Genomic DNA, 25915 nt, shown 5'->3' with positions numbered 1-25915 from the left:
AGGGAGCTAACCCACATGGCTCAGTAGATCTCTCCTGTCTCATCCGCTGTTCCCCTCAGCAGTGTATTTCAGTAGGTCTGCCTGTTCTGCTCCCCACTCTGTCTCTGGTGAATCCTCTCACCACTACCCCCTGCATATCATTAAAGTTTTTGTAGTACTGCCATAAAGATAGACACATAGATCAAAGGAACAGAACAAAAAGTACAGAAATAAATCCTCACATTCGTGGTCAAATGATTTTTGACAAAAGTGGCAAAATCACTCAATGGTGAAACAATAGTTTCTTCAAGAAAGAGTGCTTGAAATAAAACAAAAATGAAATTTTTTTAAATAAGTGAAGTAAATTTTAAGAGTAAAAATAAAAAATCAACAATTTGTAACAATTTAAAAAATAAAGAAAATAACAGAAAAAATTAGTGCTGGATTTGTACATGCAAGAGGATGAATTTGAATCCCTACTTCATATCATATATAAAAATCAACTCAAAAATACGTAAATGTAATAGCTAAAACTACAAAATATTTAAAAGAAAACAGGCATAAATCAATAACCAACAATAACAATAATGTTTTATTTATTGAGCATCTATGATGGTCATCCTATTGTTATAGGGCAGCCCCGATATCCTTTTCCCCCTAACACTATCAGGCTCTTAGTATATGTAACCTTACTCTTATAAGGTGATAAATCCTACTTTACTCTTTCTCACCATCTGTTTCTCACTCAAAATACGTAAGACCTAAATCCATCTTAAAAATATAGCTGACATGAGTAAAAAATAGCTTCAAGGGGCCTCCCTGGTGGCGCAAGGGGTTAAGCACCACACTAGGAAGCAATCCGCAGCCTCTGCAGCACGAGTTCGATCCCCAGACGGCCAGGGAGCTACTCACATGGCGAGCAGACCTCTCCTGTCTCGCCCACTGCTCCCCTCAGCAGTGTACTCAGTCTGCCGATTCTGTTCCCCACTCTGTCTCTGGTGAATCCTCTCACCCCCTGCGTCTCTGGCCTGTACCCCAGTTCTTGTATGCATTAATAATCTTTAAAAAAATAGCTTCAAATATTTACTTCTAAATTTAAAGTTGCACATATGAATGTTGGTATTTTATTTCTCCATTTTTTTACTGTTTTTTCCCCGAGTCATCAAAGTTGGACATGAAAGCAGGAAGAGCAAGGTATAAATGGTAAATTAACTGTTGGTTTCTTTATGTTATTATTTCCTATCCCATTAATTTCAAGTCCAAATTTTTAAAAATGAAGATCATTTTAAACTGAGAGGGAGGAAAAATGCTATTTCAAGCATACCCACACCAAAGCCTAACTATTGAAACCAGGAAGTGTCAGAGGATGATTGTATTCAAATTGCAAGGTTGGCTGTTTTGAGATAAAAACAAATAAAGGCTGTCAACAGTCATCCTTATTCAGAAATCTAAAGTTGCAGACCACAGCAGGACAGGAATGGGGGATGGTAAGTGGTGATGTTTCTGATTACCTGACAAATGTCTGCAAGTTTGCATGAATTTTCATTTTTCAAAGAGAAGGGGCCACTACTTTCTTCGGGTGCTCAGATGGAAAACACTGCAGAAGAGCAGTGAGTATCCGTTGAAAGAATAAATGGGACTTGATAGCAGGGAAGAGTCAGTGTACAACCAAAAACTGCTTCCTTAGTTTTATCTTTCATTGCCTTCAAACTCCACAAATCATTCCAGGAGTGTCTTGAGATTTCTGCTGCAAAAACGTTCTGTAACTGTTTTTCTGAACAAAATTATACTACATAGCAAAGGATCTTACCAAGATTAGTGAATCCATCCTGTAGGGCCCATAATCGAGCCCAAGGGGCAGGGACGGGCTCCTCTGGTTCTTGGTCCTCGGGAATAGAGGCAAGTTCTTGAGTGGACACTGTGTCTAAGGAGCTCAGTGTCCCTGAGCTGGAGTGAGAGGACTGACTAGAGGTGGGCACTGTGCTGGTGGAGGAACTGGATGTGCCCTGCGGCTGTGAGGAGGAGCCAGGTATCTGCGAGGAGAGGCCATGGGACTGGGAGCAGGCACTGCTGCTGTGGGACTGCTGACACTCCGCTTCTGTCTCCCGAGACATCACCACCTCAAAAAGAAGTGTCCAATAATAAAGTGAGCTTTCAGAACAAGATAAGAGTGAAGACTGGGCATTTGTGATGGGGGGGGGGAATCCATGGTAAGCATGTTATGCAAAAATTTATACCCTAAGGCCTCCCTGGTGGCACAGGCGGTTGAGCCCAGCGCTATGAAACTGTCCGCAGGCTCCGCAGTGCTGGTTTGATCCCTGCCGGAAGTGGAGAGACCCACAAGGCGACAGACCTCTCCTGTCTCCCCCGCTGCTCCCCTCAGCAGTGTATTTCGGTCGGTCTGCCTGTTCTGTTCCCCGCTCTCTCTCTGGTGAATCCTCTCACCCTTCTGCACATCTGGCCTATACCCCTGGTGGTGCAAGGGGTTAAGTCTCAGCACTATCAAGCTATTGTCAGACACTGAAGCCACTGTAGCACCGAGTTTGAACCCCAGCCAGAGAGCTGACCCACATGGCATAGCAGACCTCTCCTGTCTTGCCCGCTGCTCCCCTCAGCAATGTATTTCAGTCAATCTGCCTGTTCAGCTTCCTACTCTGTCTCTAGTAAATCCTTTCACCCCCACACTTCCGGCCTACACCCCAGTTCTTTTATGCGGAAATAAATATTTAAAAAAATTAACACCCTAACATTCTAAAATTCTAGAGCTTATGTCTTCTAGACAGAATTTTTCACAAATCATTTTCAACAGATCTGTTGTTTTGTGTCACTGCCATAAGCCACAGGGAAAAGAACCAAAAATAATTTGATGGCTATAATTTAGTAAAACAGCAAAAAAAAAATGGAGTTGGGGGGGCAGACTCTTAAGTGCTTATATTCACCTAATCTTTAAAAATTAGAATGAAAAGTAAAATGTATTCATTAATACAACTCACACTATACTTAAATCTCATATAAGGTTTGGATAGGAGGGGTAGGTGGCTTGGGGTAGAAGATAGGCAAAGAGAAATTGTATAGTGACTCCAAGCACCATACCAGGGGTGGCCACTTACATAAAATGTCTCTGAAGTCCCTCCTCCTACAGCTAGCTACTGGAGGGTAAAGACCAAGTAGTTCTTTCTATTCCTTGACTTTAAGGACCAGGCCATTTAAGGAGGCAGAACACAAAGAAGATTGCTCTAAACAACTCTGCCTTACCCTTTGTGATGCTAATTAACTGTGGGGCTCATCTTTTCAGGATCTTCCATGGCCTTCAACCAGAAGAATCCCGCAGAAACTATTTGAGTTACACAAGACCAGAAGAGAGGTTGCAATCCTCACTTTAGCATTAACATGATGGACAGCTAAATTCTAATAACTGAACCAACAACAAAATAACTGAATCCCTAATCTGATTTTTTTCTGAAGTGCATTATCTCCTGATCCACATACTCAGGCTACTTCTCCAGGAGAACACAATAAAACACAACTCACACTGGCTGCATTTACAGTTTTCCACATACAAAGGTCCTGTGGAGTTTTCCTTAGTGCACACGGTGATGCTAAAGTTGAGTCTGCCACTCTGGGATCTGCAACTATCATACTACCTCAGCCAGGTTGTGTCCTTCTGCAGATTTTTAAGCAAGACTTTTTCACACCAAAAACTGGCAAAAGACACAGTGTCAAAAGTTAGTTGCTATCAACATTACCATAAATGAATCCCTTGCCTCAGACACCAGGATTGGAGTAGTTAGAGGCAAACAGGCCTAGAGTCAAACGCCCGAATCAAATATTTGCATGACTTTTAGGCAGATCACGACCTCTCTGAGTCCATTTCCTTATCTGAAAAAAGATTTTGAGAATTAAATGAGATGATGCAAGAATGTTCCCCCAATAGTGCTTGATAGTTCAAGAACAGAATTGCAGTCCCATAGAATCGACACCCAGAAAAATCCTTACAAGTGCAACACAGAATTTTTTTTTTTCAAATAGAGATAGCGCCTTCCCGCCCCCCCACCCCCAACCCCACACACTTACTTAGGGACACTCGCTGCGCATCCTACGAGGGTCAGTGTTTTCAATTCCTGCAGCACCTACCATCTAAGAGTGGAGTTCTCAATAGATGTTTCAGAGATTGAACTTTAAGTATGATATTAATTACTAATATTTATGAAATTCTTTATAAAACAACTTTGCTCTGATTTTGAAGGGCACAACGTGGTTCCTTCCTATCCTGTAGGTCTGGGCCAGTTTCAGCTTGTAAGTAGCAGGGAAGTGAACTTGGCGTCAAAGTTGATCTACAAAGACGGAAGAGAATCACCCACGCAGTCTTCTACCCCACCCCCCACCACCCAGACACACACCAGGTCAAAAACTGGGCAAGGCGGGAGCTCAGGAGATTCAGCTTGCATTAAACGCCTGAGCGTGGGATTCGAACCCCCAAACACCGAAGAGGCGCTCCCCACCGTGACCCACCGCGTGAGCCCACCTGAAGTCGCACACTCTCCCCGGCCACAGCGAGCCGAGTGGCGCTAAACCTGCTGATACAAACTCCACCCTCAACCAATCAAAACACGTCTGCTCTGACGCCGGACCAATGAAGAGAAACGGATGTGACCGCTTTCGTACACTCAATGCTTGCTGGGAGTTGTAGTTCAAAACCCTGAGCCGAACTCAGAATCCCAGTTTTCCCCTGAGTGACCCCGCCCCCTCGGCGCCCCAGCCAATCACCAGCTCTGGTCGGGCCGACCGCTTGCTCCCCTTTGCCCCCTCGGGCGACCTCAACCAGAATAGGCCGAGCGCCAGATGTGGGGCGGGAGGGCCGGGGCCCTGCTCCGTGCGTGGGGGTTCTGGCCAGCGGGAGCCCCTGGAAGGAGACCGCTAAGCTGCCATGCGGCGTCGCCGGCGGGAAGCAGCTCAGCCCGGTGCTGGAACTGCGGCAGCCCGGCGGGCCCCGTGAGGAAAGACGGGCCCTTCTGCCCGCAGTGCCGGGCACTGCAGCCCCCTGACCCGACTCAGGACTACTTCAGCCTCTTGGACTGGTACGAGGGGGGGCGGGTTCCGTGATGGGGGGGCGGGGGCCGAGAGAGAGGGGAGGGCCGCTCCGGCTCAGGAAGAAGGCGGGACCGGTGCGATCGGTGGGCGGGGCCCTAGAAAACAGAGTCTCCCGGAGGGTGGAGGGTGGGGTGTATCCAGAGACGGGGGGGGGGGGGGAGGGTGTCCCACATCCCAGCGCTAGGAAAAGGGAGCTGGGGGAGAGAACTTTGAGAGATGCAGACCAGAGTGCAGGGAGAACTAGAGCGGGGAAAGAAATTAAATTGGGGGATGGAGGTTTTAATGGAGAAGACTTGAGAGGCAGGCCCTGAGAGGCGGAGCCTGAGGGAGGGCCCCAGGAGGCATAGCGTCCGAGAAACTTGGGGTGAGATTTTTAAGAATAAGAGTATGGAGGTGTGATCCCACGTAAGGGAGTAAAAGTTTGGGGAAAACGCGATATTGTGGACGGAACCTAAAGGGAAAATGGAGAAAGGATGTCTGAGAAATGTTTTTTCAAAAGGTTGAGGGACTTGCAGAGGTGAAGTTAGATGAAGATAAACTGTTCTGATAGGGCAGCCTCCGGGAATAGAAAGTGAAAGGAATTGGATTTAAATAAAGTTGAAAACAATTAAGCAAAGACCTGGTCCTTGGAAATATGGGATGTAATTTGGGGATGCCATTGCTCCATAATCCTGGAATCTGCCAGTCACTGAACACTTATGACAGGCTACAATAACTGACCCCTGAAGTTCTTCAAGAAGCCAGTCTTGTTCCCACCTCAGGGCCTCTGCATGTTTTCTCTGCCTGGATGTTTCCTCCATCTTTGATTACTCATCATCACTCACATCAGCTCAATACAGCTTTTTGACTGTATTCAGTTTTCTGTCACAGCACTTACCAATCTTGGACATTATCTGTCTACAAGTTTACTAATTCTTGTTTATTGTGTCTGTTGAGAACAGGAACCAAGCCTATAGTATACAAAAATATAATATTTTGATGCTTGAATTTCTTCTCCCAATTTCCTCCCAGCAACCGTTCCTTCAGAGTTGACACTGCAAAGCTCCAGCACAGGTACCAGCAACTACAGCGTCTTGTCCACCCAGATTTCTTCAGCCAGAGGTCTCAGGTAGTCTGTTGGCCACCCTAATTGGGGTAAAACATATCTGCATACTGGGTGGGTGGCTGTGGCCTTGTGGTTATTAGGGACAGATCTGGACAACTGGCTCTGCCCTGTCACCAGGGTGGTCTGACCCTTATCAGCCAAGCACTGTATGTGTCCTGCACTTACAGCTTTTATCTGACTTACCAGCAGAATTAGAACCCATTTGTTAAAAATAAAGATAGCTCACCCGATGCCAGCACTGTTCTGTCCATGTCCTTAGGTAGCCTGTCCATAAGTAATTTATAAAACACTTTATGAGGGCCTCCCCGGTGGTGCAGAGGTTGAGCGCTGGGTTGCGAAGCTGCCCGCAGTCTCTGCAGCGCCAGTTCAATCCCCGGCTGCTCCCCGGCCACCGGAGGAGGGTCCCAAGTGGCGCGCAGACCTCTCCTGCCGCCCGCTGCTCCCCTCAGCAGTGTACTTCGGTCCTTCTGCCTGCTCTGCTCCCCGCTCTGGCTCTGGTGAATTCTCTCACCCTCCCGTGCTTCTGACTCTACCCAGTGCTTGTATGTATAAATAAATAAATAAATCTTAAAAAAAAAATTATAAAAAAAAAACACTTTATGAATATAAGATAGTTGATTTGAATAGTAATGAGAAAATCTTCATCTCCACAAACAGACTGAAAAGGAGTTCTCAAAGAAGCATTCGACCCTGGTGAATGATGCCTATAAGACTCTTCTGGCCCCCCTGAGCAGGGGACTATATCTTGTAAGGTGATTTCCCAACCGTTCTATGTGTTACTGCCTGATGTCCAGTGTGCTATAGATTAGCTGCTCCCCTATGTTCAGCAGAAGAGTGCTTAAGATCTGAGCAAACCCAGGGACCCAACCATATTAACCTCAAAGACATTACACATGTATAGTTTTCTCTGAGTATTCTCTTATAAATCTTACTTGTCTGATTGCATTTTTTTAACCATCTATAAATTTCAAAGATTGGATGGTGATGAATAGTTTTTGTGGGTTGTTTTTTTTCCGGAGAGGAAGGGAGGTAAGCATCTCAGTTTTAGGATTGAATAATAATCTTTACATGCATTTACTTGAACCTCCCAATTAAAGGAATGACTCCCCAGGATCTCGTAGTTCCTAGTAGCAGAAATTCCTCCCCAACACTCCACAGTTCAAATTTCCAGCTCTCTAAATTTCACACCGTCATTATTAGGACAGGTCAGGTTTTCTTTATGAGTGGTATTCTGTTCTAAAGGGTGAATAGGATTTACATGACTCTGGACATAGTTTCTTGAAACAAACTTATTTTCTCTGCTTTATACCCCAATAGCTAAAGCTCCGTGGAGTAGAGATTCCTGAAGGGACAGATTATGAAATGGACAGGCAATTCCTCATGGAAATAATGGAAATCAATGAAAAACTTGCAGAAATGCAAAGCGAAGCTGCTGTGAAAGAGATTGAATCTATTGTCAGAGGTAAAAGATAAAACACCACCAAATGTATTTTTTTGCTGTAATGACTATGTTTGGGGTTAAGTAAACAATGAATATAAGGAGTACATACTTATCATAATGATTCAGGGAAGTTTTGCTTCTTTTTAATAATGAAATCAATTTTGTCTGGAGTTAGACTTTCAGCATTCTTAAGAGTGTCATCATACTTTGCAGATTGCAATGCTCCTTCACACACATAACATCATTTAGATAATATTATTGAGTCTAGCAAGAAAATAGGCCTCAGAAATTCATGGTAATGCCCACTGTCACACAGCAGATACATAATAACAAAGACTAAAACCTTAATCTTTGGATCCCATATTGCTTTGCTTTCCATTTTATTCCATATTATTCTGTTATTTAGAGAAAAAGAATCATTAATGTGTGTGTGTACAAGTAAAAAGAGAGAAAAATTTACTTAAAGAATTGATTACATAATTGTGGGGGCTAGCAAATTTGCAACATGTAAGGCAGACCAACAGGCTGGAAACATAAGCAGAATTTCTACGTTGGTTTTGAGTCAGAATTCCTTCTTTTCCAGAAAACTTCAGGCTTTGTCCTTAAGGCCTTCAACTGAATGAACAAGTCCCACTCATGTGTTCAGAGATAATCTTCTTAAAGTAAACTGATTTAAATGTTAATCCCATCTGCAAATTACCTTACAACAGCTAGGCTAGTATTTGGTTAAACAACCAAGCACCATAGCCTAACCAGGTTGACACGTACAATTAGCCATGTTATGCAAAAAAAAAGGCTCCAAGGCTCTTACTCCAAAGGTATATAAATCTGTACTTTCACAAATAGTGCACCTACTATGTATCATGCACTGCATGACACTGAGTATATGACAGTGAACAGATGTCTTCATGGATTTTATATATTCCAAATCAATGTGTCCAAAAGGGAATTCACAAGCATTGAACTCCCTCCCAAAGGAACTTGTTCCTCTGCCAATTCCCCTTCTAAATGAAGGACATCATCCAGTTGCACAAGTATAAAACACTGAGAAACCATCCTTATAACCTTTCCTCCTTTATAGATAATCTATAATTCCTCCCATATAATCTATCATCAACTCTTGAAAAGGTAACCTTAAATGTGTTTCAAATCCCTCCATTCATCTTGCTTGCTACCACCCCATTCCAAGCTACCACTCTTATCTGGACAGCTGCAGTAGATCTAGACTTATCTATCCTTATCTTTACGCTCTTAAGACATACCTAATATATTCCTACACTGTCTTTGTGTGATCTTTTTGAAACCCAGATATAATCATTCACCCTTGACCTTGCTTAAAACTTTAAATGCTTCCACTGCTCTCAAATTAAAGCCTAAACTGTTTAGCATAGCTTACAGGGTCTTGCATGATCCAGCCTCTGCTTCCTCCCATTTGCTGCATCCACTCCAGCTACATAGGTTACTTCCATTTCTTCATCTGAGTAGACATCTTCCTACCCTAGGGTCTTTGTGCATGTGGTTACTTCTGCCTAAAATCCCCTTCTCTACCCTTCTAACTATCCTTTAGATGTGAGGGCAATCATTACTATCTCAGAGAACTTCTCTTTCTATACATTTGGCAGTGGGTACCCTTCCTTTATAGTATCAATCAAAGTTACAGCTTTACTCTTGTGTGAGACTATCTAACCAATATCTGCCTCCCCCATTAGACTGAGACTTGCAGAGACAGAAATTATGTCTCTTTTTTCTTCTCTCCCATCTTTAGCAAACAGAATAGTATTTGGTGTATAACAGAAATCCAGTAAATATTTTCTGAGTAAAGAATAATAAAGAAATTGAAGGCATTAAAATGGGATTTGTGGTAGGGGATCATCAACTGAAGATGTGTCAGAAGCATTAGGGCTGGGTAGTATTGAGATAAGAGAAATTCAAGACATGCAGTCAGAAGCCCTGGCTATATGACTTTGGGAGGCAGAGGATCATAAAACTGTGAGATTAGGTGGACTTGGGTTTAGGCCCAACATTGCCACTGACTTTTTGTGTGACCTTGAGCAAGTGACTTCTTCCCTCTGAGACTTAGTTTCCTCATTTGTTTTTAGTTTCCTCATTTGTAAAACAGATAATATTAGTCCTGGTTGATACAAGGATTAAGTTAAATGAGATAGAAAGCTTACAAAACACTTAGCACAGTGCCTAGCCCATAGTAAGTACTCAGTGGTGAGGGGTTTTCTAGTTATATCGTAAACATGTAACACTGAGCAGACTGATCACCATCATTTAGATTAATTCCTAAATTGTTCCCCTATAGGAATCTGCTAAGGCCTAAGATAAAAAATGAATGTTTCAAGGTCATAGAGCTAGTTGTAGAGGTCAGGACTTCAGAGCTCCAGACTTCTAATCCAGTGTTCTGTTATTTACACCACATTGCCCCATGAGAAGCAAATTTCCAGCTATTTTCTAGGAGTCTGAAAACAGGGTCTGTTCTCAGCATCTCCACGTAGGACAATTCCCCAATAGCTGTCAGGCCTAGAATGGTGATAGAATGTACTTGAAAGCAGATACCATATAAATGATTTATTCTGTTACAGGAGTTTGGGGACTGGCTACTTGATAAGCATAAGCCAAAACTTATAGCAAGAGTTGGTGGCAGCTTCCCTGGTGTCCTAGTCAGTGCTATCACCTCTACAGCCTGAATTCAACCACCAGCCAGGGACCTAACCCCATATATGGTGCAGCAAACCTCTCCTGTCTTACCCGCTGCTCCCCTTAGCAGTGTATTTCAGTAAATCTGCCAATTCGGCTCCCCACGCAATCTTTGGTGAATCCTCTCACCCTCCCGCAGCACAAGGGACCATGGTGATAGTTAACGGGTGAATGGGTGGTGGGAATTTTATGGGAACTATAATCAAGATGAAAATGCATACATTGGGGGCCTCCCTTGTAGCACAAGGGGTTAAGACACAGCACTGTGAAGCAATCTGCAACACAAGTTCGATCCCTGGTCAGGGAGGTGACCCATATGGCACAGCAAACCTCCTCTGTCTCGCCTGCTGCTCCTCTTAGGAGTGTATTTCAGTCGGTCTGCCTGTTCTGCTCCCCACTCTCTCTGGTGAATCCTCTCACCCCTCACACCTCTAGCCTGTACCACACTTCTTGTATGCATAAATAGATAAATCTTTTTTAAAAAAGGAAATGCATTTATTGTACAAAAATGAAAAATTATATATAAAAAAATATGTAAAATAATTAAAAATAATTTTTTGAAAAAATTTTAAAAACGGTCGTTCGTGGAAGGAAATCAAGTTTAATCAGGAGCCACCAAACCTTGGAAGATGGCAGATTACTGGGGCCTCCCCTGGTGGCACAGGTGGTTGAGTGCTGCGCTGTGAAGCTGTCTGCAGCCTCTGCAGCGCCGGTTCGATCCCAGACGGCTGATGAGGGTCCCACATGGCGCAGCAGACCTCTCCTGTCGCGCCCACTGCTCCCCTCAGCAGTGTATTTCGTTAGTCTGCCTGTTCTGTTCCCCTCTCTGTCTCTGGTGAATCCTCTCACCCTCACGCGAATCTGGCCTGTACCCCAGTTCTTGTATAAATGAATAAATAAATCTTTAAAAAAAAAAGAAGAAGAAGATGGCAGATTACTGTCTCAAAGGACATCTTTCTGAATTAGGGAGAAGCAGGGACTTGTATGGGGAAGTACTAAAGAAGAGGAAAGGTTAAAATGTGTCAGCAGGATTTCAGAGAATTAGACAGGTTTTTCTAGGAACTGCATTCATGCCCCTTTTTCTTTCAAGTTTGATCTTGACTGGATCTAGCATGGTGCTGGTACTAAGGTGGTGGCTTAACCCTTGTTTTCTAACTCCTCCACCTTGGTTTCAGCCAGCATTGCCAGGTTTTCTGGTTTTGTCTGCAAGAAAAGACAAAGTGGAGCAAAACAGGGATGAACAGAGCAAAGGCAAGGAACTATGGCTCCCAGGCTTGTGACAATTCCCTGTTGGTTTTTATGCTGCTCCTCAATCTTGAGAGGCAGTGGACAGAGGCAATGTTTCCTGAAACTACTTCCTGCTTCCTCAGAGTTTTAGAGCTGAGTAGAGAAATAGAATCTTTCCCTAGCTATAATAATTTGAGATATGACTGGTTGTCACAGGGTTGTAATCCCAATTACTTGCAGTTTTAATGTTTCCAACTGTTCAGAGACAAAGGAACAAAACAGTTCAATAGAGAAACACCAAAGAGCAGAGATAGGTATATTTAAGTGAGGGTGGTCATGGGATCAAGTAAGGGTCCCATCTATACAAATAAACTAGTTTTTCAATATACTTTGCCTCAGTAGCCTTTCCTGTGTCCTCAGTTCCCAGCTGGCCTTGAAACTCAAGGTTGTTGCAGTTACTACAGCTGTAAATACAACCTTCAGAGAGAAAGTTAAGTAATTTTTTTTTCTATTGTGCTCTTTAAGGTCTGAAAGCAATTTAACCATTTAGATTCAAAAGTCTTCAATTCCTAGTGAGGAAAGAACAGAAGTAGTTAAGTAGTTACTTCATTTGGCATCTTCCCTCTCTCTCTCTCTTTTTTAAAGATTTATTTATGCATATGGGAACTAGGGTGTAAGCCAGAAGGGGGGGAGGGGGGGCTGGGTGTGAGAGGATTCACCAGAGAGAGTGGGAAGCAGAACAGGTAGATCCACTGAAATACACTGCTGGGGGAGCAGTGGGTGAGACAGGAGAGGTCCGCTGCACCATGTGGGTTAGCTCTTTGGCAGGCAGAGATGCTACAGTGGCTGGCCATAGCTTGATAGCACTGTGTCTTTAACCCCTGCGCCACCAGGGAGGCCTGGCATCTTCTCTTTTGAGGTACAACATGATCTAAATGTTTCCTTTTCCTGGGCAACTGCATAATTTGCAAATGGTTTCCCAGACACACTGTGCAATGCCCTGGGAATAGGTCAACCCAGCTTGTAAATTTTCTCTTGAAATCTGGAAGACTCAGATTGCTTGGTGGAGACAGTCAAGGTAGGATAGTTCTTTTCATCCTCCTTCCTCTCCATAAACCAGTTCCACCTACTTTCTTATTCGTGAAATACCAGCCAAGGCATTTCTTAATGATTCTTTGATCATTTTATAAGTCTTGGTGATTAACCCTTAGGCCTTCCATGGGTAGAAAAACATGTTGTAACTAGGGTCAGCCAGTACCTGCACTCAACAGGAGCTGCCATCATGTGACAGAAGTTACAAAGTCTCCCCTTGAATCCAAACTCCTTGCTATGTTGGGTTCAAACTAGCATGATAACAAAGTATTTTCTTCTTCATGTCATGAGCCTATTTAAGTAGAAAAATTAATGTAATGGTTTTCTCTTACAGGTAAACAGAAAGAGCTGACTGATAATGTAAGCAGAGCTTTTGAACAAGGTACTTTTTATATTCTTGACTTTATTGAATATGGGAAGAAATTGTAAGCACTGAGGTATAACTTAGTTCAATAAGTAACTATTATATACCTACCACTATGATAGGTACATGATATATGTACTCATATTGATATATGAGTCAACATTTTTGCCTTTAAGGATTCAGTCTTGCTGGAATCTTAACTGAAATTTGGCACAAGCTATGAGCCAAAAACAGTGAAAGATGAGATAAGAGAAAGTGCTTCCATTCCCCTTAAGCAAGTAGGAGAAGATGAGATGAGAGCTGTGTAATATGGGTTGAATCCTACATAGGCAAATTCAAGTAAAAACAACCTTTCCATCCCTGACTTGTGCTAACCCATATGTAAGGGACTTAGGAAAGCAGAAAGCCACTCAAACTAACCCAGATAAAGGAAGCTATTATAAAGAATAAGAGCTGGATGACTCCATATTCCTCCTTTATATATTACCTTATAAGAGCAAGGCCCTGCTCTGTCCCTGGTGAACTCTCTCACCCTCCCGCGCCTCCAGCCTGTACCCCAGCTATTGTATAAATAAAAAAAAATAAATCTTAAAAGAAAAAGAAAAATTTCTGTGAACTATATATAATTTCTGAAATGGTAATGTCTTAACCATACAAAAATAACCTAGGGAAGGCTAGGTACTTACATCTCTTCTTTGACAATGCTTTCCATGTAATTTACTGTATTGAATTAGCCTAATTAATTTAACATCTCTTTAAAAGGTGACAGAACAAATCCTTTGAGGTTTTCCAGGGGCCCTCTCAGAAACTTCAAAGTTAGTTCAAGGTCAAGAAAACTATTTAGAAATGAATTTTGGGAAGTTATGGAAAGTGTAAAAGGTTTGAATATTTAATTAAGTAGGATTATAGGTCACTGTGAAATAATACTTAGTTATCTACTTGTGTAAGTTGATTATAGAAGTATTCAGAGATGCTTCTGTTCTCCAAGTAATCAAGGACATGAAAAAGAGAGCTTAAAGCACTGGAAATTATCAAAAGGTAAAGAAAAAAATACAATTTTTTACTAGGAGTGGACCAATAGTCCAAGAAACTTCATCATTTTAACAGAGAGAAAACGAAGCTCTGTTTTTGTACCAGTACATTGTTAATATTAGAGTTCATTTGCTTTTGTTAAAAAATAAAATTCATTGGAATAAATTTGAAGATCTGATTGACTTTATTCAAAGATTCATGAATTGGGGGGCATCTCATCTAGCAAGAAGATAGGCCTCCAAGGACTTACACAAATGGAAGGTTTTATAGTCAGAAAGAAGGTGGGGACAAAGTTGTTGTTTTTTTTTTTTTTTTTTAAGATTTGTTTATTTAGGGCCTCCCCGGTGGCGCAGTGGTTGAGCGCTGGGTTGCAAAGCTGCCCGCAGCTTCTGCAATGCCAGTTTGATCCCTGGTCGCCAGGCGAGGGTCCCACATGGGGCGCAGACCTCTCCTGCCGCCCACTGCTCCCCTCAGCAGTGTACTTTGTCATTCTGCCTATTCTGCACTCCACTCTGGCTCTGGTAAATTCTTTTACCCTTCTGTGCTTCTGACTGTACCCAGTGCTTGTATAAATAAATAAAAAATAAAATCTTAAAAAAAAAAAGATTTGTTTATTTATGCATACAAGAAGGAGGAGCGGGGTGGGGAGGGGTACAGGCCAGAAGTGTTGAGGGTGAGAGGATTCACCAGAGACAGAGGGGAACAGAACAGGCAGACTGACTGAAATACACTGCTGAGGGGAGCAGCGGGCGAGTCAGGAGAGGTCTGCTGTGCCATATGGGTTGCTCCCTGGGTGGGGATCAGACTCTTGCTGCAGCTTCATAGGTTGCATCTTAACCCCATGCAGCACCAGGGAGGCCCCAGGACAAAGTTTTTAACAAAAGAGAAGAAAGATTTTTTTCAGGCATGGGAGCTCTTATGCAGATGATCTCAACTAGTGCTATCCTGAAAATTCCAGATTGACTGGTTTAAAATTCTACTTTTGGGAGGAGTTGAAGCAGTCAATTTAGACTTTAAGTCTTGCATAAATGATAACATTTTGGGCCTGTTGTCTCTCTTTTAAAGACTATGTATATTCACTATTTAATCTTAGCCAGCTTTCATCTTGAAAAGTAAAACTTCTTCTAAACCTACAACTTACTCTATCCATGTTTTCTCTACCCGTTCCTTTTTCCACATTCTATATTAGGACAAAGTTATTCTCTTATTTAGAAATTGTTCAGATGTTTAATGACTGTTATGTAATTTAGCATAAGTCCAAAATTGCACATTACCAAAAACATTTTAGAAATGATTTTTACATAAAATATTATAAAGCACAGTTATTGTTGAAGTTAAGTTTGTCAAAATTATTTGAGCAATATAAAATTTGCCATTTTTGTAATTTTAAACATCTAGTAATTATAATATTAGTTTATTTGATTAGTAAACACAAGTAGAATAAAAATGTGTGTTTGGACTTTATTTAATGTTACAATTCTGTAGACATACCTATTGACAATATGAAACTAGTCTTATTCACCAAAGATTTACCCACATGACATGAAATTGAAAGAGACTTGAGTTGGTTCCTATATTTTGGGAAGTCTTAGGAAAATTTAATTTGATTAAGTGCATATTCTTTCTAGGTCAATTAAGAAAATTCTTCCAAGGGATTTATGGATTAATTTGGAAGTGCCGTTCAGAAGTAGTGAAATACAAACACATACATACATAAACAGACAAACACAAAAAATTTATAACATTTTTCACTTAAAATTGTTAACTACAGTCAAGCATAAATAAATACAATAATACAGGACTCATAGTTCATGTGTGAGTGGTTCTCATTATTGCTCCGTTTTATATATTGTGTTTCTGGCAGATAGAACAAGTCACAGATTACCTGCTCAATTTGGGGGCTAAAGCAATCCCCCAATCTTTTTTATTAAAGGTGGATGAGACCTTTAATTTTTTTTTTTTAAAGATTTATTTATTTATTTACACAAGTACTGGGTACAGTTGGAATCGCAGGAGGGTGAGGGAATTCACCAGAGCCAGAGCGGAGAGCAGAGCAGGCAAAGTGATGAGATACACTGCTGAGGGGAGCAGCGGGCAGCAGGAGAGGTCTGCGCGCCATGTGGTACCCTCACCCAGTGGCCGCGGATCACCGGGGATCGAACCGGCGCTGCAGAGGCTGCGGGCAGCTTTGCAACCCAGCACTCAACTGCCACACCACCGGGGAGGCCTGAGACCTTTAATTTTTTTAATTTTTTATTGGCCCTGATAAATAATCTTATGGAAATTGTGGATTAAATATGTCTGTTTCCATTTAGCTTTTTTCTTTCAGCTTTAGATGGTTGCTTTTGGAGATATCTGAGTCACTTGAGAGCCCATGCTATGTATAGGGAACCCAAAGTTTCAGTGGGAAGGGAAAGGTTGAATGGGAGCCATATCAAAGGATGCAGAGTATTTGAAGGGAGGATGGAAGGTGGTAGTCAAAAAAGGAATGGAGAAAATGGGAAGGAGAGGTCTTGGAGGAATTACTTCAAGGTCCTAAATTTCCCAAAGAAGCTATGGATGTTCTAGATTTTCATAGGTAAAGTCATACTACCAAGAAGAGAAATGGACAGAGCACTGTGGTAATGCATTAGCAGGGAGTCAAGACGAAGGGTTTCAGTTAACTGAGATGTTTCCATGTGAGAAGCAGAATCAAATGGAGAAAACAAAGAGACCTCACAAATGTCTAGCCCAGGACTCAGTCCCCACTTGAATCAAGGAAGCAGGAAGAATTCTGGTCCAGGTCTCTAACCCAGCCTCAGAGAATATTCTCAGCATGTAAGAATCAAAATCTGTCTTCATTGGATTTTTAGTGGACCTTCATCTAAGGAATGAGTCAGGAGTGAAACTCAAATCACTGTACACCCCAAAAACAAGCATACTGGAGATGAGAAAGTGCATATGAAAAGTCCAGTTGTCGTATCCAAGGGCCTGAGTTGCTTCTAATCCAAACCAGAGTCACAGTACCAGGTAACAGTCAAAGATAAACAAGCCAGACATCAGTTCAAATGCTAAGGAGAGATTTTAATCAGTAATAACTCTTGCGATGGGGAAAAGATTCCAGCATGAACTGAATTCAATGTTGGTTTGACTGTTTATTTTAAAGGAAAAATGAGGAAGTAAGGAGGGGACACACAGGACTCAGTAGAGTCAAGAAAGTGAAAAAAATTGCAGGAGGCCATGGTTGTTCCATGTAAAACCATTTGAATTTGCTGAGCATTTATTTATTTTTTAATTTATTTTTATTTATGCATACAAGAACTGGGGTATAGTCCAGAGGTATGGGGTGGTGAGGGGCAGGTGTGAGAGGATTCACCAGAGAGAGTGGGGAGATGAACAGGCAGATCTACTGAAACACACTGCTGAGGGAAGCAGTGGGCAAGACAGGAGAGGTCTGCTACACCATGTGGGTTGCTCCCTTGGCCGGGGATCGAACTCATGCTACAGTGGCTGAGGATAGCTTCATAGGTTGCATCTTTTTTGTTTGTTTGTTTGTTTTTTTTTTTTAATGGAGCATTCCTTCTTGGATTTTTTTTTTTTTAATATTTATTTATTTATTTATACATGCACTGGGTATAGTCAGAAGCGCGGGAGGGTGAGAGAATTCACCAGAGCCAGAGCAGGGAGCAGAGCAGGCAGAAGGACCGAAGTACACTGCTGAGGGGAGCAGCGGGCGGCAGGAGAGGTCTGTGCGCCAAGTGGGACCCTCCTCCCGTAGCCGGGGAGCAGCCGGGGATCGAACCGATGCTGCAGAGGCAGCGGGCAGCTTTGCAGCCCAGCGCTCAACCGCTGCGCCACCAGGGGAGGCCCCATAGGTTGCATCTTTACCCTCTGTGCCAACAGGGAGGCCCCTGAGCCCTTTTCTTCATTAACCCTTAGCCTTGACCTTTAAAGACTTGAACATATACTAACATAATTTCTTTTTAATATATTTTTTAAATTTTTATTTATTTTTGTGTAGAAGAACTGGGATGGGGTATAGGCCACAGGTGTGGGGGGTGAGAGGATTCATCAGAGGCAGGCAGACTGGAGAACAGAATAGGTGGATTTACTAAAATACACTGCCAAGGAAAGCACTAGGTGAGACAGGAGAGGTCTGCTGGTGAGATTGGGTTGGCTTCCTGGCTGGGATGGAACTCAGGCCAAAGCAGTGAAACACCTCTGTCTACACCCCAGTTCTTGTATGCATAAATAAATAAATCTTGAAGAAAGAAAGGGGCTCAGAGGAGCTTGGCTACCTTTGGTTTTAAAGAGGATTCTTTTTAGCCACCCATATTATAGAATTTTCCACAATAACTAATAGGTAGAACCATCAGTGGTTCAATGAATAAACAAAATATTGCACATCCATTAACTGGAATATAATTCAACCCTATAAAGGAAGGAAATTCTGATACACGCGATAACATGGATGAATTTTGAGGATATTATGTTAAATGAAATAAGCCAGTCACAAAAAGAAAAATCCATAGGAGCCCACTGTTTAGGTTCATAGAGTCAGAAGTAGAATGGTGATTGCCAAGGACTAGACAGAGGGTGAAATGAGAAGTTATTATTTCATAGGTAGAGTTTCCAATTTGAAGGATGAAAAATGCTGGTGATGACTGCACCACCTTGATGTCACTGCACTCCAGGTTTAAAAATGGTGACAATGATACATTTTATTTTAATGTTAATATTTTATCACAGTTAAAATAATTTGTGTAAATTAAATAAAGAAATAGAACATGACCCTTCCCATCCAAGTCTCTAGTAGGTCCTTTGCAAATGCATCCCCCTTATTAACCATTCTGATTTGTGTTAATCATTCGCTTCCTTTTCTTGGTCATTCTAATCATATATGATTATCGTGATATGTTACTTAGTTTTGCATATATCTTAAGTCAGGGTTTTTCAAGCTTAAAACTGACAATTCAGGTAAGTGGACGGGGGAAACTGTCTTGTACGCTGCACAATGATTAGAAGCACCCCTGGTCTCTGTCCACTGGATGCCAGTGCCACTTCCCCAGCTATGACCAAAAATGTCTCCAGTTGTTCCAAACATCCCCTTGGGCACAAAATAAACCCCAGTCAAGAACAACTGGTCTGAGGGCATCATTCCTAGAGACAATCTTCTAAGGGAGCATTGCACCTCAGCAGAGGAAATATTCAATGCTTCAACATCCTTCTCAGGATTTCATCCCCTTGTATGATGAGGGAGAACTCTTAAATCACAATTATTTTACTACTTGGGGACTGTCCTGGAAAGAATTGACTTCTCCTATTTAAAGTTTGAATCCTGTAAGCAACATGCATTTACCCACTTTTTGTTAAACCCTTTGTCCCTATAGCAATCCAAATGTTCTTCCTCTCTCTCACTTAGATTTACTGAGTAATTGATCTGCCAGAGCCAGTTCTACTTATATTTAGTTGCTTTGATCAAGAAGGTTGGTTTTTTTCTTGCTTGAAATGAACCTCTCATTAATGTCTATTTCAGATGATTTTGAAAAAGCCAAGGAAATTTTAACAAAGATGAAATACTTTTCAAACGTGGAAGAACAGATCAAGTTAAAGAAGATTCCCCTCTAATTGTTGCTAATTTTAAAGTTTTTAAAATAAAGTTCTTGCATATTTCCCTTCTGGTTTCTGCTAATTGAGAATATACTGTAATCACTTATCTTAATTAAGGATGTGATTCAATCATTAATAGATGGCCAAGTTCATCATGCCGGTGGAAATACTTCTCACCAGAGCCTAAGTGGTCAGTTCTTCTGTGATACCTGATGCATCATGCCACTATCTAGGCCAGTGGATGAGAAGATGGGGAGAGGGCCAACCTGAGGCTCTGTAGTAGGGGTCAGCAAACTTTCTCTGCAAAAGACCAGGTAGTAAATATTTGACTCTGCCATTGTAGAACTTTATTTATAAAACAGGTAGTGCTCTAGATTTGGCCTTGGGCTTGCCAGCATCCCCTCAACATACCTACTTTCTAATGGCGTGATCTTCAGTAATAGATAATCCCCTCATTAGTGTGACCTTCAGGACATTCTACAACCATGCAAAGATGCCTACAGGTATTTTATTTCAAAATGTAGATAATATTATGAAGAATTAGTCTGGGGACTTCCCTGGTGGTACAAGGGGTTAAGTCTCAACACTATGAAGCTATCCACAGCAACTGCAGCACCAGTTCAATCACCTGCCAGGGAGGTGACCCACATGGTGCAGCAGACCTCTCCTGTCTCACCCTTTGCTCCCCTCAGCAGTGTATTTCAGTAGATCTGCCTGTTCTGCTTCCCACTCTGTCTCTGGTGAATCCTCTCACCCTCTGCACCTCTGGCCTATACCCCAGTTCTTGTATGCATAAATAAATAAATCTTTAAAAATAAAAAGAATTAGTCTGTTTATTCTTTTTTGGGCCTTTCTGGTTGACTAGGGGTGAATTCTCAGCTCTATCACCTTTGGCCTGATTTAGATCCCTTACCAGGGAAGTGACCCACATGGCACAGCAGACCTCTCCTGTTTAGCCAGCTGTTCCCCTCATCAGTGTATTTCAGTAAATCCACCTGTTCTGCTCCCCACTCTGTCTCTGATGAATCCTCTCACACCTCAGCACATTTGGCTTACATCCCAGTTCAGTTCTTCCATACCAAAAAAAAAAAAAAAAAAAAATAGCAATGGGAAGGAAATCAATAAACATTAAAAATAAAATTAGTCAATTTCTCTCAGGGCAGTTGACACTTTCTTAGCCCAAAGCAGCTCTACTTCCCTTGTAGATCTTTAGAAATTCAGTTTAAACTCTTGATTTATTAAAAAAAAAAAATTTAGGACCCCCCTGGTAGCGCAGCGGTTGAGCCCTGGGCTGTGCAGCGCCGGTTTGATCCCCGGCAGCCAGGCGAGGGTCCCACATGGCGCACAGACCTCTCCTGCCGCCCGCTGCTCCCCTCAGCAGTGTACTTCGTCAGTCTGCCTGCTCTGCTCTCCCCTCTGGCTCTGGTGAATTCTCTCACCCTCCCGCTGCTCCCCTCAGCAGTGTACTTTGTCAGTCTGCCTGCTCTGCTCTCCCCTCTGGCTCTGGTGAATTCTCTCACCCTCCCGCGCTTCTGACTGTACCCAGTGCTTGAATAAATAAATAAATAAATAAATAAATAAATAAATAAATAAATAAATAAAATTTAAGTCTCTGGCTCAAGAAAGATTAAAGTAGGACATTTTGATTAAAAAAATTCCAAGAAACAACATTCAAACTCTTAAGGGAAAATAAACTGTTAGAATTTGAACCAAGGTTAAATACTAAAAACTGCAACTCCTTTGCAGCCTCCTTCCTTGTCTAAGAATTTATGTCTTCTTCCCCAGTTATATTCAGTTAACATTTTAGGATGTATGGATCTTCTGAAAGCAAATTAACCCATAGCCACTTGCCAGTATAATAGTACTTGGGAATATCAGTACAATCGTCAACCCCTTCACAGTTTATAAGGAGAAAGACTTAATTGTCTGAAACACACACAAGAAGTCTTTTAAGTAAATAATTACAATGCAAGCAAATGTCCTGATTAAATTGACTGCTTCTGCAGAAAAGGAGATGAAAGCAGTATTTGAAATACTTCTGCAGACAGTTTTCATTCCTTTTGCACAACAATGATCAAGACCAAAACAATCTGACTACAAAAAGAAATCAGATAAATGTTGCCTCAAATGACATTTTTGGCAGAACTTCAGAGAAACTTGCCCTTATCCTACCTGTTACCATCAGCTAGAAAAGTCACTGGGTTTCCCAGAAAACCATTTCCAACTTAGAGGATAAATAGAAAAGACTGAGTCAAGTGGGTTTCTTTTTCCTCTTCCAAATTCTTTCCCTTTTAGCCTAAACTCCAAGCTTTAGCTGAACTTCTGAATCTAGGAACCCTTTCAAATGCCATATCTGACAAATTCCTATGGGAGATAAGCTAGTCATCTGAAAGGTTAGCAGCCCTATTTGTTGTTTGTTGTTTTTTTTTTTTTTTTAAGATTTATTTATGCACATGAGAACTGGGGTGCACTCCAGAGGTGCGGTGGGTGAGAGGATTCAACAGAGACAGAATGCGGAACAGAACAGGCAGATAGACTGAAATACACTGCTGAGGGGAGCAGCGGGCGAGTCAGGAGAGGTCTGCCATGCCATGTGGGCAGCTCCCTGGCTGGCTGGGGATCGAACTCATAATACTGTATCAGTCTGTCTCTTATTATAACTCTATTATAACTCTAACTACTTTTTCCAGTATGAGTTGTATTAATTTGTGACTTTCTAGGAACTTTTCCATTTCACCTAAATTATCTCATTTGTTTGCATACATTTTTTCATAGTATTTCCTTATATTTGCTTGTTCATTTTTTATTTTAGATATGTGAGTGTGAATTTTCTGGGTTTTTTTTTTTTTTTTCGTCAAACTAAAAGCTTGTCAATAGTGTTGAACTTTTCCAAAACTAACCTTGGTTTTGTTGATTTTTCTGTGTTTTTTCAACTCTCTATTTTATTTATTTCTGCTCTAATCTTTATTATTTCCTTCCTCCTGCTTACTTTGGATTTGGTTGGCTCTTTCCTTTCTAATTTCTTAAGTTAGAAGTTGAGGATATTGATTTGTGATTTTTTTCTTTTTTTCTAAATAGGTGTTTTTAGCTCTGAAACCCCCTCTAGGCATTTCTTTAGCTGAATCTCATAAGTTTAGGTATATTACATTTTCATTCAAAGCACTTCATAATTTCCCCTGTGATTTCTTCTTTTCCCCTTTGATTCTAACAGCTCTTAATGAAAGCAAGTTTCAGAATTTTCTTTCTTATAAAAACTGAGCAAACAGGCAGGAAACAGGGCCTCCCCGGTGGCGCAGCGGTTGAGCGCTGGGTTGCGAAGCTGCGCGCGGCCTCTGCGGCGCCGGTTCGATCCCCGGCTGCTCCCCGGCCACCGGAGGAGGGTCCCACATGGCGCGCAGACCTCTCCTGCCGCCCGCTGCTCCCCTCAGCAGTGTACTTCGGTCCTTCTGCCTGCTCTGCTCCCCGCTCTGGCTCTGGTGAATTCTCTCACCCTCCCTCCCGCACTTCTGACTGTACCCAGTGCATGTATAAACAAAACAAACAAACAAACCAGCAAACAAATAAATAAAGCATGCCTCAAAAAAAAAAAAAAAAAAAGGCAGGAAACAGCTATGTGATTTATTCTAGAATATCCAATCCCAGCTCTGTTTCTCCAAAAACTCTTCACAAAAAGTTCATCAGAGGCAAATGAAAAGTATTCCAGTGGCAAGATATGACTAAGAACCCTCCCTACCAGTATGAGGCACTAGATCATGTAAGAATTGAACCTGGGGGCCTGCCCGGTGGCGCAGTGGTTGAGCTCTGGATTGCAAAGCTACCCACAGCCTCTACGGCGCCAGTTCGGTCCCTGGCCACCGGGTGAGGGTCCCACATGGTGCGCAGACCTCTCCTGCTGCCTGCTGCTCCCCTCAGCAGTGCATTTTGTCAGTCTGCCTGCTCTGCTCTCCGCTCTGACTCTGGTGAATTCTCTTGCCCTCCCATGCTTCTCACTGTACCCAGTGCTTGCTTGAATAAATAAATAAATCTTTAAAAAAAAATTGAACCTGGGGTGCCATCTTGATTGTGCAAGAATGAAAGCCTCCCTAGATTTTTTTTTTAAGATTTATTTATGCATATAAGAATTGTGGTATAGGCTAGAGGTGCTGGAGGGTGAGAGGATTCACCACAGACAGAGTGGGGAGCAGAACAGCAGGCAGAGCTTCCATATGATCCAGCAATTCCACTCCTAGGTATTTACCCAAAGGACATAGAAACATCAATTCCAAAGAGCACCTGCACCCCTATGTTTATAGCAGCACTATTTACAATAGCTAAGCTTTGGAAACAGCCCAAATGCCCAAAAATAGATGACTGGATCAAGAAGATGTGGTACAGGGCCTCCCCGGTGGCGCAGCGGTTGAGCGCTGGGTTGCGAAGCTACCCGCAGCCTCTGCGACGCCGGTTCGATCCCCGGCTGCTCCCCAGCCACCGGAGGAGGGTCCCACATGGTGCGCAGACCTCTCCTGCCGCCCGCTGCTCCCCTCAGCAGTATGCTTCGGTCCTTCTGCCTGCTCTGCTGCCCACTCTGGCTCTGGTGAATTCTCTCACCCTCCCGCGCTTCTGACTGTACCCAGTGCATGTATGAACAAAACAAACAAACAAATAAATAAATAAATAAACATGCCTCTATAAAAAAAAAAAAAAGATGTGGTACATATACACCATGGAATATTACTCAGCATTCAAAAAAGATAAACACATGCAATTTGCAGCAACATGGATGGCGCTGGAAGGGATCATGCTCAGCGAAATAAGCCAAAAAGAAAAAGAAAAATACCGGATGGTCTCACTCATAGCAGGAATCTAGAAAACTTAAATAAGGGACCAGGAAAATGAATAACTATAAGAAAGTGAAAATCAAAATCAACAAACAACTATGAACCAGAGACACTCTATGGAGGGTGGGGGTGGGGAGGGGAGGGATTGGGGTCAAAATGGGGGGGTTGCAATTGTATGGGGAATATAAAAATAAAATTTATTAAAAAAATAAAATCAGTTTCCACAAAGTAAAAAAAAAAAAGAACAGCAGGCGGATTGACTGAAAAACACTGCTAAGGGGAGCAGCAGGATAGACAGGCGAGTTCTGTTGCGCCATGTGGGCTATCTCCCTGGCTGGGGATTGAACTTGTGCTGCAGAGGCTGCAGATAGCTTGATAGTGCTGAGACTTAACCCCTTGTGCCACCAGGGAGACCCTGATCTATGTATTTTAAAGACTGCTTGTGTTATTAATGAAAAACTGACTCTAACACTGATAATGTTAATGAACAGAAATTGCTAGAGTTCAAAATCGTGACAGATGGCCAAAACTTTGTAGTAACTTTCTTTGATTAAGTTTCCTGACTGCCCAGGTATGTGTCCTGTGATTAGGGAAGAACATGCCCATCTTGGAGTGGACCAACAAACACATTGTATCACACAGTCTGTACAGAAATACTATAAAGAAAATTGCAGGCCACCTCATAGTAAAATGCAGGAGGAAATATACCTGTGTCCAATTTTTAAAATAAATTCAGTTTTATTTAATGTCTTTTTTTTTTAAAAGATTTATTTTTTATTTATTTATACAAGCATTGGGTACAGTCAGAAGCGCGGGAGGGTGAGAGAATTCACCAGAGTCAGAGTGGGGAGCAGAGCAGGCAGAAGGACCGAAGTACACTGCCTGGGGGAGCAGCGGGCGGCAGGAGAGGTCTGCGCGCCATGCAGGACCCTCCTCTGGTGGCCGGGGAGCAGCCGGGGATCGAACTGGCACTGCAGAGGGTGCGGGCAGCTTTGCAACCCAGCGCTCAACCGCTGCGCCACCGGGGAGGCCCAAATTCAGTTTTATTTAAAAGAAGACAAGCATGTGAGGGCTATGAGAACAAATTATTACAAATAGTTCGGAATGTATATAGGAACCTCTCTATTGTTCCTTGGGACAACGTGGAAACAAGGAAGAAAATTCACTGCTCAAACCAACTGCCCATTTTTTCTGCCCCAATCATGGGTACCAAGGAAACCAAGGAACATTGTTGTCATTGTCATTCATGTTAGCCTCAAAGAGCTGTGTGAAAATCCTTTTCCTATTTCCTAATTTCCTTAAGTTAGAAGTTGAGGATATTGATTTGTGATTTTTTTATTTTTTTCTAAATAGGTGTTTATAGCTATAAAACCCCCTCTAGGCATTTCTTTTCAAGCTCTTGGCAAAATACATTCCATAGGGTACTCCAAGAGTTTAAAATAGTATTTCTTGTCATTGCCGCCATCTATAATACC

At 42.2% G+C, this 25915-nt stretch overlaps 2 protein-coding genes across 5 annotated transcripts in view; one reads left to right on the top strand and one right to left on the bottom strand.

The window, feature by feature from the left end:
• CHEK2 (checkpoint kinase 2) overlaps positions 1-2093 on the bottom strand; it is a gene marked incomplete at its 5' end in the record, with an annotated part of 32130 nt that extends 30037 nt beyond the window's left edge. For all 3 annotated transcript variants that reach the window (XM_084254228.1, XM_084254226.1, XM_084254227.1), the window contains one exon: positions 1790-2093. In XM_084254228.1, coding sequence (XP_084110354.1) covers positions 1790-2093 — 304 coding nt within the window. The remainder of the gene's footprint in view (positions 1-1789) is intronic.
• A 2728-nt stretch (positions 2094-4821) lies between these two features.
• HSCB (HscB mitochondrial iron-sulfur cluster cochaperone) lies at positions 4822-19641 on the top strand (the record flags this gene model as incomplete). Of its 2 annotated transcripts, XM_084254145.1 has the most annotated exons (6): positions 4822-5057; positions 6082-6178; positions 6833-6922; positions 7493-7637; positions 12973-13020; positions 19550-19641. In XM_084254145.1, the coding sequence occupies 6 exons, from the start codon at positions 4822-4824 to the stop codon at positions 19639-19641; spliced, it is 708 nt and encodes a 235-aa protein (XP_084110271.1). The 2 variants fall into 2 exon arrangements, with proteins under 2 accessions (XP_084110271.1, XP_084110272.1); XM_084254146.1 differs by lacking the exons at positions 12973-13020; positions 19550-19641 and having other exon boundaries at positions 6833-6927; positions 7493-7505.
• Between the last annotated feature and the right edge of the window lie 6274 nt (positions 19642-25915).

Source organism: Talpa europaea (genome assembly GCF_964194135.1).
Source record: "Talpa europaea genome assembly, chromosome: 14".
Classification (NCBI taxonomy): Eukaryota; Metazoa; Chordata; class Mammalia; order Eulipotyphla; family Talpidae; genus Talpa; species Talpa europaea.
This window is presented reverse-complemented; position numbering and strand designations above follow the sequence as displayed.